Source organism: Halichoeres trimaculatus, unplaced genomic scaffold (assembly GCF_033239565.1).
Source record: "Halichoeres trimaculatus isolate MK-OKI-2021-1 unplaced genomic scaffold, fHalTri1.1 fHalTri1_scaffold_24, whole genome shotgun sequence".
NCBI lineage: Eukaryota > Metazoa > Chordata > Actinopteri > Labriformes > Labridae > Halichoeres > Halichoeres trimaculatus.
The window spans coordinates 4,086,660-4,100,358 of NW_027437202.1; the positions used below are offsets into that span (position 1 = coordinate 4,086,660).

A 13,699-nucleotide genomic window follows, 5' to 3' on the forward strand; every position below is an offset into this window, starting at 1 on the left:
TAATGAGTGACTATCTGCTTTTACTTTTACTTTTACACATTGGCTGATACCAATATGTTAAAAAAATGACTAACATCAGCCAATACCAATATTGAAACCAATATATTGTGCATACTTAGTTGGACTGGATGCCGATATGCTTCAAAATGCCAAATATCCGCCAAATAACCAATGTTCAATGACAATAAAGTCTCCAATGGCCAAATATCCGCGCCATTTATTGGCCATTAGAGACTTTATTGTCATTGAACATTGGTACAGAGTTTGTAAGCACAACGAAATTGGTGCACAGCTCTCCTCTTTGTGCAAAAAGATCTGATAAATCATAAATAACATAGAAATATAAAAGTATAACTAACAACACTGTACACAGCAGTGCTATATACAAACTAAAAGACTATAAACATACACTTTGCTAAAAAGGAGACACTTTGCATATTAGCAGCACGTCCACTTTAGATTATTATTGCACATATTTCTCGTTATATATTCCTTATTGCACCTGACCCAAGGTGATGAAAAAAAGCTTGATTCTTATTGGTTGTGCCTTTAACAGGCGATCAAAACTACATTCATTATTCTACGGCTATTCTCTCGATGCTTTGTTTGACTCTACAACAACTTCCTGGAGTTAAATGTCTCACGGCTTCTATAGAATCTATACTTTAAAGAGAGAAGAAAGAGCACATGTGAGGTGGGAGGGGCACACGGTGTAATGTAGCACCCTGTTGTTTGAAATAAGACCAGCTCCCTTGAGTCGCTCTTTCTCAGTGAATCTCAGCACAAACTAACCTGAGCTACAGCTCCAATAAGGCGTTTTGTATCACAGCAAACAAGACTAGTACAGCTGACTTCCTCCAGATCTGTGTTTGGTCCGTCTCTGCTTTGCCATCCGATCTGATGGGTGTCAACTCAATGCAATGTGATCTTCCCATGTTAACACACAACACATTTTTTGTGCATTAGAGGGATCAGACCTCCAGCTCAATAAGCCAGCAGAAATTCACTCCACAAGTGGAAGGTGAGCTCCTGGCTTTGATTTCCTGTATTCTACCCATGCAACATCAACACAGCTCCATAATGAGGCTCCACTGCAGAGGAGTAACAGGTCCACTGAGGTTTGAGTGAGATGAAATAATAAGCATGTTGCTTTTGTCACCTCAGTAAATGAGATTTCTGCACAGGCCGCTTCTCTCCGTCTCAGACCGAACACGCCCCACGCTGAGTGTGACTGCTCTGACCGTTTGAGCCTGCACCTCTCATGATGCCTCAACGTGCCGCCTGAATAAGGTCAAAAGAAGTAATGCAGCAGATTCAGAGATCTGCGTGAATAATTTAACAGGAGACGACTTAAAATTTCCTCTGTGCTGCAGCAGTGGAGGAAAAAAAAAAGAAACTATTAAACAAGACCTCTCGCCCACGTTCTGAGTCCAAGTTATTTTCCACTGCTGTCCTGATAGCAGGCGAAGCTTAGGAGCCTTATCTCGTCTGGTGTGGGGTTTAATCTCAACTGTTAGGCAGCAATTTAATAAAATATAATGCAGGGGGAGATGAGCATAAACAGCTTCATTCACCGGTTGCTCAAAGTGAATGTGGAATCACTGATAGAGCTGCTTGCTGATTGATGGATGAGTTATTTGGAGTGATGGTAAATTCTATTATGTTAAATGCAGGGAGAGGAAAAATGAGTAAAGCAGTTATGGTTAGGAGGCAAAAGTGCATTCATTAAATCAAATTATATTTTTAAGGGGGTCATTTGTCATGGATGGCAGTTTGCAATTAGCTTTTAAGCACAGGCTGGTGGAGGAATTTTCCTTTGGTAGGCAATTAGAAATTATGACTGATTAAAATGAAGAAAATATTTTGAATTGGGACAGATTTAGAGGAAAGAGGAAGGATTCCTACCTTTGACTCTGGTTGTCGCTCTGGGGACCACGGAGCTGTTCGTGCAGCTGATATTATAGTCGGTAACTTCCGCGCTGAGGTTCCCCTGCTCCCCGCAGCCCGCAAACAGCTCACCCTCCACCGCACTCACATTAACTGCCTGATCCATCCTTTTTACGCACCGGCACCGATTCAGACTCTCTTTATTACGCCTGCACGCAGCAGAACGGAAAGACGCGCTGGATTCAAGTTGCGTGCGTCGCGTTTTTCTTCATAACATCACTGGAGACGTTGTTTAAAGTGTTGAGGGAAAAAAAAGCCCAAGATGAAGTGTGCCAATTAAAACCGCGGGAAAGCCGTGGGATGAGTGGAGGATATCAGAGCGTGGCAGGTTAATTAGCTGCTTAAATAGTGAAAGGGGAAACCCCGCGAAGCGCAGCGCTGCGTGCACCGCTCCGGAGTGACGCTTGACTGTGAAGGAATGAAGGCGCGCTGCTAAGGCAACTGAGCAGCTCTCTCTGTCTCTCCTTTCTCCCTCTCACTCTCTCTTCACACACCCTCTCCCTCTCCTTTTTCATTCAACTCACGACTGTCACTGTACAACAAAGTCAGAGCAGCTCTTTGAGAAATGCGCGGCCTTTAAGGTGGAATTTCAAGTTTTTTGTCACGTTTGAAGAAAAAAGGGAGAGTCAAGCACATTTGTGACAGTGTCCTAAAAGCTAAATTACATAAAAACGAAGGTTTTCTGGAATAAAAGTGCTTCAGTGAGATTGTTTTTTATCAAGAAATTAGCATTATTCTGCATTTGGGTTATGCATATTAAGATGTTAAGAACAAGGAAAGGACTTAAGGAAGCTTCAAAGGAGCCAAATTTCCCTCCTGCTCCTTGGGATCTCCCCAGTCATCCTCCCTTAATCACCACCTCAGAGTCATACGTTCAGTTAGAACTACTCTCTGCATCCACTGTATCATTTTTATGCGCCATTTCGACAAATCAATACCAGAACAATCTTGTTTTCTCCAGCAATGAATGCTTTTGTTTTCCCTCCTCTTGTGAAGAAGAAAGAAAAAACCTTCAGGTCTTACCGGCTGTCAGAGAGTATCATCAGTGTGACAAAGAGCCACAATTCTGCAAGGTCTGGAGGAGAAAGAAGCAGACGCTTTCTTCCCCAAATTGTCTAGTGATCTAACGGAGACGATGCTGCCGTGGTTGCCAATGATTCTTTTTTTTTCCCTTCACATAAAAAGATATTGGTTTCTCTGTGTGTCTGAAAGTGTTTTTCTTCCTTTTGTTGTTTGAATGTCTCTGTTTTATTTACACTCCGGCTGGTTCAAATAAATTGTTTCAAACTAGAAAATGTCCTGGAGACTTTCTGCGGACAGTTAGATTTTCCATTTGGCTGTTTGGTCCCAACCCGCAGGAGTAAGGTGAGAGGTTCAGGGACCCCTGATGTGCCGCGTGATGGCTTTGTTTTCAGGGGATGATCTCTTTGTGCCTTAGGGTTAAGTTATGTTTTACCACTTGAGAAACCAGACCGATGCTGTAAAAATTGTCTGGAGGCTGCGGGGGAGGTGGGGGAGTAAGTTTGCACTGTGGGGGAGGAGAGTTTAACTATTTGTGTTTGTCATATGTTCGCTGGTAGCTGTCAGTCCTTCTGATGGTGTTGCAGGCGCTGCTTTTATGCTGCTTGTGTGTGGGAGTTATCTTTGTACATGTGTGCTGCTCGCTCGGCTACACGTCCTCGTGTATCGTCCACATTTTTTTAGATAAAAGCCTTTGAAATAAAGTTTCTCCCTTCAGCACCTCTAACGCTGTGATTTCTACAGCTGCTCTGTATTGATTTTCTCAGCACTGAGGTCTTCACACGGGTCAAGACCAGCATGTCTGATCAGAGGAGGGACTCCAATTCTGGTACTCCCGGGTGTCAGAACATCAGGCTCAAGCTGAGATATTTGTTACTCCCGTACGTCTGAAATTCCTTGTGTGAAAGTCTGCCGAAGCCAAAAAACAAGACATGCATAAGAAAGAATGCGGGTCCAAACATTTTAAAAATTCATGGCGGCCTCGGGACGGCCCAGTAAATACTAATGAGCACACAACAACCTGTCTGGAGGACAAAAACAGAGTGGCTGACCTTTAACTTCGCAAAATCACGACTAATATTGGATTAGTAAAGGAGAATGCTGTGTTAACCACCTTTGGGATAATAATCTCATATGTGAACTTTTCTGAATGCATGTGAGCAGAATAATGGGATTTTGAATCTCTGCCGACAACGCCATAATAACTTTTCTAAGCTAATGTTCCTAATGGTAATCGTTATATTATTCGTCTGCTACAATGTAAACATTAAACAAAATGATTCTAGACTAACTGACTCAAGAATAGAGAGAAAATATTGATGTTTACGTCATAGACTGTATACAGAGCGGACAGCGTGGCTCCGCCATTTATCATTCTACAGTTTTGAAGCCAAAATACCGCCGTCTCAGGCGCAGACATTGTAGCAGTTTGGAACCAGAGTCTGCACAGTAGAGACGATGAGGGATTCTGGGAGAATCTGAGTGGAGCTGGGTGACAAAAATATATATCTTTTTTTCTTTCGAGTCTAATCACTTCCTGACTCTACCTCCAGACATATTTTACAATCCCCGAAAAAATACACCAGAAAGGCAGCTGTCAATCATTGTTAAACATTACATAAAGCCTCGTTTTTAACCTTGTATAACTAATGAAAACGAGGCTTTTCAGAAAAAAGAGGACTTGGATAATATCTTCAAATCACCACAACAATCAGACGTAAGAAACATTTCTACAAGGTGTAAAATTTTTTCAAAGTTTCACAACAGCCCATCTGGAATGACTGGGAAGCTGGATTTTTTTAACCTTTACTGCAGCCAGCCACCAGGGGGAGCAGTTCTTGTGGAGACCTCACTTCGAGCCAAGCAAGCTGACGTCCATTTTTTATTTTTACAGTCTATGGTTTACGTCATCAAAACCCACATCAAAAAGTTTAGAAATATAATATTTGAATGTACTTTGAGATTATATATTTTAGTTTGTGCGCTAAATACAGCCGAGTAACTCTTTGGCGCCATCTACTGCAGTGGAGGTGCGGAAAACGTATTACACTTCCAACCCACCTAAAATATGAATCTTTATTTTAACAAAAATATCGATATTAAGAGTAAAATAAAGTATCACACCTCTAATATAGATTAGCGTGTTTGCGGCCAAAGCCTCACTGTTCTCAGTTTTAACAAATCATCAGGGTCCCTATTGGGTAACGGAGCAAGAATTTAATTTAGAACCTTGATAGAAAGTTATTCAATGCCATCCCACTTCATTTATTATCTTCCCAAAAATCACTTGTTTCGAAGTGATTAATATCCCCTCTGCTTTGTGCTGCTGGGCATTTAAAGTGATGAATAAGTTTAAACTTTAAAAAGAAAAGAAAATCTGCTCAGAGCTTCAGATTTGGATAACTTTTTTTGTTTGGGTTTCTGTCGGCTAAAGATATGAGCCTAATCCTGTGATGTGATTAGCTTAGCACATGAAGTGGAAGCCTGGGAAAAAAGCAAAGCAAAGGCAAAAAAAAGACATTCCCAATCACTTCAGCGCCATTGTTCCAGCAGCTGAAAGTTCACCCACCGACCCACGAAAAACCAAAGGCCCCTCTGGAATGTGAGCGTCAAACACACGACAGTAACCCTCAGCTTGCAGACGGTCCAGATGTTGACACAGCTTTCCTCTCACCAAGTGCTCTGCACCTCATAAAGCAAAGAATCCAATTCTCACATAAACTGCCAGAGTGATCGTAAATGTTAGATTAAAATCGTGATGTAATTTGATATTTGGTTGAATGGGCGTCTAAATGAGTCCCACTCTAGAAATTAGTCGACGTGTGATTGCATGTTGAGACAGAAAATGACTGATTCCAGCTTTAATCTTGAAGAAAAATCTACCTGTAATATATTTTAGTTGTTTTTAGGTTAATTCATGCTATGCACACAGTTCGAAGCAGATTTTAAGATGCTGGAAGCTTGTGTCTGAGTACACAAAGCCTGCCGCCGCTCTCATCCAAAAGCATTAGTCCTTTCATCAATCATTAGGAAGAAACAGCCTGTGAAGTGTGTTTGATTTTGCCTTACGCACACACACATCCTGGGTTTATGCAAACAGGGCGGAAGCTGAGACAAGTCTTGTCTCTTTATCTTCTGAGGAGCTAATAAACAGACGTGATGCACGTGTCAGCAAACAGCGGCGTACAAAGACTGGAGGTGCTGTTAACGTGCAAGGGTTTCACAGAGGGGGCAGAGACAGCGGGCTGCTGGGATAATTAATCTCAGTGGGCTGAAACTTTGACTCTGCAGGCCTGGGCTGATGAAGATTAATATGGAAGAAGGTGAAGCTGTAGCGAGGGCTAACAGCAAAAATGCTAATTTACAACACTTGACTAGGAGGTTAAAAGTTTAAGGTGATGTTTTTCTCACACTATGGGCTTTATTTTATCATAAATCTTTCAATTTATACCTTAATTTGTGTGCAGGGGTGTTTCAAGCACCTTGCACCTGCCAGGTTAGGTTAATCTGAAGTCAGCACTCTACTGACACCTGCTGGTTGAATATGAGATTAAATTTCTTAAAAACTCATAATCTAGCTGAAGCACACCTTGCTCAGCAGCTTCCTGTTATCAATACAGTCAATTTGACCGTCACATGTCAGGGATTATACAATAAAATCATAAACTAAACAAAAAAACTTCACTGAGTGTGTTTACAAAGTACAGAGTACTCAGTGCAGTCTCATCTTGAGCTAAATATTAACCTCTCCTGCCCATAATGTGTGCTGCCAGTGGTCTAGGACTGTAGCCAGGGTGTGTGCCTTCATCTCACAGATGTTTTTAATGAAGGCTTGTATCATTCTGAAGTGACCGTCAGCTGGACTCAGTCTCAAACAAGGACTATACCTCCAAACCAACAATGTTTAACTCTGTAGGACTGAGCTTTGTGGTGTTGCTGTCAGTGGTTGGAGCCGCCTCGGTAGAAAGGTGAGTTTGTTTTAGAGACATTTCATGGTGGCTTCTGTAAAGATAAGAGTGAATGGGTTAACACAAAGTTAAAGGGTGAGGGGTGTTTTGGTGGCAAATCAAATACACACATCAGATTATTTACTGTGCCATGTATCATTGTGTTGTGTTTGCTTCCAACAGAGCGGAGTACGACTACTTCAAATACCATCCTATGAAAGAGGTGAGAAAGACACATCACTGTTCTTTAACACTCTGAAAGCACCAACACTCTTAAAATCTGTCATGCAGATCTCTGAGTGGATGGCAGAGATGGAGAAGGAAAACCCTGACCTTGTGACCGTCATGGGTTACGGGAAAACCTATGAGAAACGCACGATCAGCTTGCTCAAGGTAAGCCACATTTTAGAGTGTTTTTAATCAAATCAATCAAATCAAAAGTTGCCAAAAAGGATCAGCTTGAATGTCTCTCTCAGATCGGGGTTAACACTGCAGAGAAGAAGAAAGCTATCTGGATGGACTGTGGTATTCACGCCAGGGAATGGATCGCCCCTGCTTTCTGTCAGTACTTTGTCAGACAGGTACAAGACACACAACACTCTCCACTCTTTAATTCATCATGAGTCTTCCAAATACTTATGAACTCCTCTTATCAATAAGATCCTGGATGCATACAAGAAAGACGTCAAAATGCAGGAGATGATGAAGAACATGGACTTCTACGTGACCCCTGTCCTCAACATTGACGGCTACATCTTCTCCTGGACGAATGAGACAGTCAGTGCCTGGATTTCTCGATCAATAAACCAATAAGAAAGTAGTATTTCCTCTAATCTGTCTTCATGTTGCAATCAGACTCGACTGTGGAGGAAGAACAGGTCACCTGGACCAGCAGGCTGCGACTGCTACGGCACTGACCTCAACCGCAACTTTGACGCTTTCTGGGGAAGTAAGTCACAACTGAAACATCTGAGAAGACGTTCGTGAATACATACTGACACTGACTCTAAACAAATGATTTTCTATTTTTTCAACAGCTGTTGGAGTTTCATTTGACTGCTGCAGCATCTTCTACTGCGGCAGCCAATCTGTATCCGAGCCAGAGGCTCAGGCCGTCACTTACTTCATAGGAACCAGAAAGGAAGACTTCCTGTGCTTCCTCACCATCCACTCCTACGGACAGATGATCCTGCTTCCCTTCGGACACCCCAATGTCACAGACCCTGACTATGACGAGCTGGTATTTACTCATACCCAACAACACTGTGACATGTTTAATAAATAGGAAAACAGAGCTCTGCTTGATGCTGAGAGAGAAGCAGGTGGTGCGATAACCCAGTGGAGTACAATCCAGAGAGAATCATGCAAAGCAGGATTACATCCATTCGTCTCTCTGGCTTAAACAAGCCTCAAGCAGGAAGAAGCTGGCCCTCTCCTGTAAGCCTCTAAATCTACTCCATGCTTCTCTGGCCTCACAGGAGGCAGAGTCACCACTTTCTAGGTTTTAATTAAGAGTCTTAAATGAATGAAACAGGAAAAGGATTTGGTTGAGGAGTAAGACCACAAAGCTGGTGCAACAGCATTCTGTCGTGTTTTTTAACCACACATTTAAAGTTTATACAACAAAACACACCCTGGACAGTCAACTCCTGATGATGATATTCCCAGATTAAATTAAAATGACATGGAGTTGCAGTATGTGCTCACCCATGTGTCTATTAATCACATCCTCATCTTCTGACTGGGTGCTAAAGCATTTCACACTCCACCCACACAGCGCATGTGCATCATATCAAAGATACCGTCACATGATGGTATGTATGCACTGATATGCTCAGATGTTAAGAGAAGTAAGGAGTCATATTTTCTGTAATGAATCCTAAAGAGGTTTACGCTGATGTCTCATTCTTCAGATGAAGGTGGGTTCAGCTGCAGCAGACGCCATAAGGAAAATCCACGGGATGAGCTACTCTGTTGGAGCGTCACCTGATGTATTGTGTGAGTGCACATTGAAGTTAGACCCAAACTCATTTCTTTCTACTGTAAAATGATGAGAAGCGTACAACACATCTCAACCTGTTTGGACTTTTTCCAACTCTTTCAACAGACGCCTTCTCTGGTTCATCCAAAGACTGGTCCCGCATGCAGGGGATCCCCTACACCTACACCTTCGAGCTGAGAGACAACGGCACTTACGCTTTTGAACTTCCAGAGGATCAAATCAGGCCGACCTGCGAGGAAGCTTACAGCGGGGCCCTGCACATCATCACCTACGCACATGACAAAACCTTTAACGGCGCCATGGTAACGACTGCAGCCCTGTGGACCTTGGTGCTGGTAGTGGGTGTCACTGGCACCAATCTGATGTAAAGTGCTAAATAAAGAGGGTGATAGTGATTAAATCTTGAAGGCTTAAAGTTCTAGTCAGAAGATTTTTGTACAAGTTTAAGACTAAGCTTTGTTTACATTCTTGCACAGCTTGAATCCACATTTCCTGATGCCTTTTGTCAAATCTATTTTTTTCTTCCTGTGTTTTAATATTTGGAGCTTCCTATTGAAGCATGTAACATTTTATTTTGAGTGTTTTAAAAACTTTTCTACTGTGAAAAAATAAATGATTGTCCAAAATGTCCTCTCACAAGTTATTTTTCAGGTATGATGGCTGAAAAATACTCAAAAATTTATTTTTAATTTAAATTAACTTTCTTTATTTGGTTTCCTTAATTAACTTGTTTAGAGCTTTGTTCACGCTGCATTGTTTCCTTTATGTCTCTGATTAGCTTATCTAATCTTAGCTGATGATACAACCCAGCTCCTCGCTGTATCTTCCCTGCGCAGCGTGCTAATTCAAAATGTTAGTGAGGGTAACTAAAGGTCAGGATGGGAGGGGATGGGAAAAAGATAGATAACAGTCTTCAAAAGAAAAGCTTACATTGCATTTTTTTAATCAGAGTTTATTTTTATAGCTATGTTTTCATCTTTTTGTGACTCATCAAACTATAAATACACATGTAACAGAGTTACCTGCAATTACTGATATCAAATACTCATCTATGACCAAACATTAGAAAATAATTAAGTTTAATCATTAACCTAACCACAAGGCAAAGGTGTGTCTTTATCACATGGATGTCCTCTATAAGGGCTTGTGTCATCTTGGAGTCGCTGTCATCTGAAGCCTGTCGCACACAGAGGACTGTACTTTCAAGAATAAAACAGAAAATGCTTAATTTTCTAGGACTAAGCCTTGTGGTGCTGCTTTCTGTGACTAAAGCAGCCACCGTGGAAAGGTAAGAGAATGAGAAGTCCTGCTATTTCTGTCGCTGAAAAAAATCCCAGAGAGTGTTAAAATCTACTGCTGAAAGAAAGCGTATTGGATGTTGTCTTTTCTTTTCCAACAGGGCAGGGTATGACTACTATAAATACCATCAAATGTCTGAGGTGAGACAGCTACATCAATGCTCTTTAACACTTCACCTCAAAGGTAAAACTTTTGATAAATATCAACATAACTCTTAACAGATCTCTCAATGGATGACTGATATAGTCAAAGAAAACCCTGACCTTGTGAGCATCATGAAATACGGGAAAACCTATGAGAAGAGGACGATCAGTTTGCTCAAAGTAAATCATATTTAGAGTGATATCCTGTCTTTTTTATTTTCTTAAAGCAGTAGGAGATGAATTGATTTGGATTTTTCTCTCAGATCGGGGTTCACAGTGAAGAGAAGAAGAAAGCTATCTGGATGGACTGTGGTATTCACGCCAGGGAATGGATCGCCCCCGCCTTCTGTCAGTACTTTGTCAGACAGGTACAAGACACACAACACTCCACTCTTCAATTTATCACAAGTCTTCAAAATACTTATGAACTCCTCTTATCAATAAGATCCTGGATGCATACAAGAAAGACGTCAAAATGCAGGAGATGATGAAGAACATGGACTTCTACGTGACCCCTGTCCTCAACATTGACGGCTACATCTTCTCCTGGGCGGATGAGACAGTCAGTGCCTGGTTATCTAGATCAATAAACAAATGAGAACTGGCTCATTTCACTTAAGTGTCATTATGTTGCATTCAGACTCGACTGTGGAGGAAGAACAGGTCACCCGGACCAGCAGGCTGCGACTGCTACGGCACTGATCTCAACCGCAACTTTGAGGCCAACTGGGGAAGTAAGTCTAATCACTTTGATACAGCTTTACAACACAACTTTACAATACAGACATTAATTTCACTCAAAATTCAAATGGTAACATATTTGTCTTGTCTTCTTTTGACAGCAATTGGTGTATCGACCAACTGCTGCGATCAGACCTACTGTGGCACCCAGGAAACTTCCGAGCCAGAGGCTCAGGCCGTCACTTACTTTGTAGGAACCAGAAAGGAAGACTTCCTGTGTTTCCTCACCATCCACTCCTATGGACAGCTGCTCCTGCTTCCCTACGGACACCCCAATTTCACTGCCAGCAACTACGAGGAGCTGGTATTTATATCTACTTCACAATTAAATGTTAGAGGTCAGGGAGGCCCAAAGGAAAGAAGACGGGTATAGACAAAGTATAGTTCATGGGATGTACAGAACATTTTAATGGTGCACTGAAAAGCAAAAAGTAAAACAAACACTGCAACTAAGTACAGTAGACGGATGTTTGTAGTAACAAGACTTTCCCACTAGGGGGGGTGACACATCTGTTATTCATTGTTCAGTTAAAAAGTATACTCAGTTTATAGAACTGTAGGAAAAAAACTCCAATTGAAATCTAATTCCTTATCCCTCAGATGGAGGTGGGTTTGGCAGCAGCTGACGCTATTAAGAAAGTCCACGGGATGAATTACACTGTGGGAACCTCACCAGATGTTTTGTGTAAGTCCACAAAGCACCTCAAATTCATAGTTTGTTCTTATATGTAGTACGCAGAAGTAGTAACATAGCTCATTTCTGTCTACAGACCCAAATTCTGGTTCATCCAGAGACTGGTCCCGCATGCAGGGAATCCCCTACACCTACACCTTTGAGCTGAGAGACAAAGGCACGTTTGGATTTAAACTTCCAGAGGATCAAATCAGGCCGACCTGCGAGGAAGCGTACAGCGGAGCCCTGCACATCATCACCTACGCACACGACAAGACGTTCAGTGGTGCTGTTGCAACCGCTGCTGCAACCCTGTGGACCTTGGTGCTGGCAGTGGGTGTCACTGGCACCAATGTGATGTAAAGAATTATGAAGGGGAAATCATTTATCTCTATTTGAGGTTGAGTTTTGTTTTTTAAATTATGATATATATTTTTAAATGTATTTAATGATGAAAACTCATGTATTTTTGTTTGAAACGTTCAAACCTGATCAGAAATGTGCATTCTTGTTAATAAATGTCCATATATACTTTGCACAATAGTCTTTTTTACAAAAAACTCCAGGTGTTATGTGCAAGTTTCAGTGATTGTTACTTGATTCTTAAACGGCTGGAAGCCCTGTTGTCTCAACTCGGCAAGAGGCAGGAAGAGCTGGTCCTCAGGAGGAAACTGGTCCCACTGTGTCCATGTCCAACCTATAAAAGAGAGAGCATCACATTCTTTAGTATCTACCACTGAGGTTTGTGGGAGTGTCTTTGTTTGTGAGTAAGAGTGGTTAGTTTTTACCTTCACACTTCTCTGGCTCCATGTTTTGGGGCTCCCCTGACTGCTCCCTGTCCAGTTCTCCTTGCATGAGGATGGTGACGTAGTGGTACTGCTCCTCCAGTTTGATGGAGTTCACCACTGAAGCAAAGTGGACGTTCACTATATGCACCCCTGCTTCCTCCAGCACCTCTCTCTGTGCGCACTCTTCCCAGGTCTCCCTTACAGTGACACAGAAATGAATGTCAGTCTTTAAATTTGACATGAAAGACAATAAAATGTGTGGCTTACCTTGCTTGACCACTTTGAATCAAAGTGCATTTACTTTTCAAGAAAATGTCATACTTTACCACTTTTACAGGAGACGGTGTTTACAATTTTAATTTAAATTATGAAACAATATTTTGATACCACTCCTACAGAATTCGGCATAGTTATATCTGAGCTTTACGATTTTGTTTCATTGTAACGTTTATTTTTAGAGCCAGAGTGAGGCAGAGCTAAAGTGCCGGTTATGCTAACTAGCTAGCTACGTACCCAAACTCCAGGTGTCCACCGGGTAGCTGGAACTTTCCTTTGCCCACGACACTTCTTCTTTTACCGAGGAGAACACAGCCTGGGTGGGCTGAGTCGGTAACCAGCACCCCGACCCCAACCCCTGGACGTTTAACGGTTTTATTTGACATTTAGAGGAGCTAAACACAACTCCTGGGTGCAGCGAAGTTAGCTTAACGGAAGTGACGCAGCAAATATTAGTAAATACAAACGAGCGCTGTCCTTCGTTCTTCCGTGTTTGCTCATTAAAAATATATTTTCTAAAGCTTTTTAATTAATTCTGAGACATGTAATGGGAAAATATATACTGAGGAGAGCTTTATGAGAAAAAAAAACATTTAAAAAGTAGTTCCACCCTCCAACAACATGGTCATTAACCTATAATTTTACCATATTAACAATGGTATTTTAAGCATTATTCTAAGCATAAACTTCTTGTGATATAAGGCAGACATATTTGTAAGATTCTAAATGGACCAATAATTTTGACTTATAGAATGTGTTTTTTTTTCTTCTGCGCCCTGACTGTAAAGGTGAAATAACAGAACAATCACACAGTTTCTTTCCTGCATTAATCAGTTTTCCACCAACACCCGTTTACCCCGCTA

The 13,699-nt window shown here is 41.7% G+C and overlaps 3 protein-coding genes and 1 pseudogene across 3 annotated transcripts in view; 2 read left to right on the plus strand and 2 right to left on the minus strand.

Moving 5' to 3' along the window:
- The window catches only part of LOC141786014 (cholecystokinin receptor-like), a 22,993-nt gene extending 20,647 nt beyond the window's left edge, over positions 1-2,346 (minus strand). The window contains exon 1 of the mRNA XM_074664706.1: positions 1,906-2,346. Within this exon, the coding sequence (XP_074520807.1) occupies positions 1,906-2,053 (148 nt within the window). The 5' untranslated portion in view covers positions 2,054-2,346. The remainder of the gene's footprint in view (positions 1-1,905) is intronic.
- Positions 1-13,268, minus strand: part of nudt15 (nudix (nucleoside diphosphate linked moiety X)-type motif 15) — a 20,362-nt gene extending 7,094 nt beyond the window's left edge. The window contains exons 1-3 of the mRNA XM_074664709.1: positions 13,074-13,268; positions 12,561-12,757; positions 12,369-12,469 (exon numbers count right to left, since the gene is read on the minus strand). Coding sequence (XP_074520810.1) covers positions 12,369-12,469; positions 12,561-12,757; positions 13,074-13,222 — 447 coding nt within the window. The 5' untranslated portion in view covers positions 13,223-13,268. The remainder of the gene's footprint in view (positions 1-12,368; positions 12,470-12,560; positions 12,758-13,073) is intronic.
- Positions 6,783-9,284, plus strand: LOC141786130 (carboxypeptidase O-like; annotated as a pseudogene).
- Positions 10,044-12,135, plus strand: LOC141786016 (carboxypeptidase O-like). Its single transcript, XM_074664708.1, has 9 exons — positions 10,044-10,204; positions 10,316-10,355; positions 10,437-10,538; positions 10,622-10,726; positions 10,804-10,920; positions 10,999-11,092; positions 11,201-11,403; positions 11,700-11,784; positions 11,870-12,135. Exons 1-9 carry the CDS (start codon positions 10,044-10,046, stop codon positions 12,133-12,135), a joined length of 1,173 nt encoding a protein of 390 aa, XP_074520809.1.
- Positions 13,269-13,699: the final 431 nt, after the last annotated feature.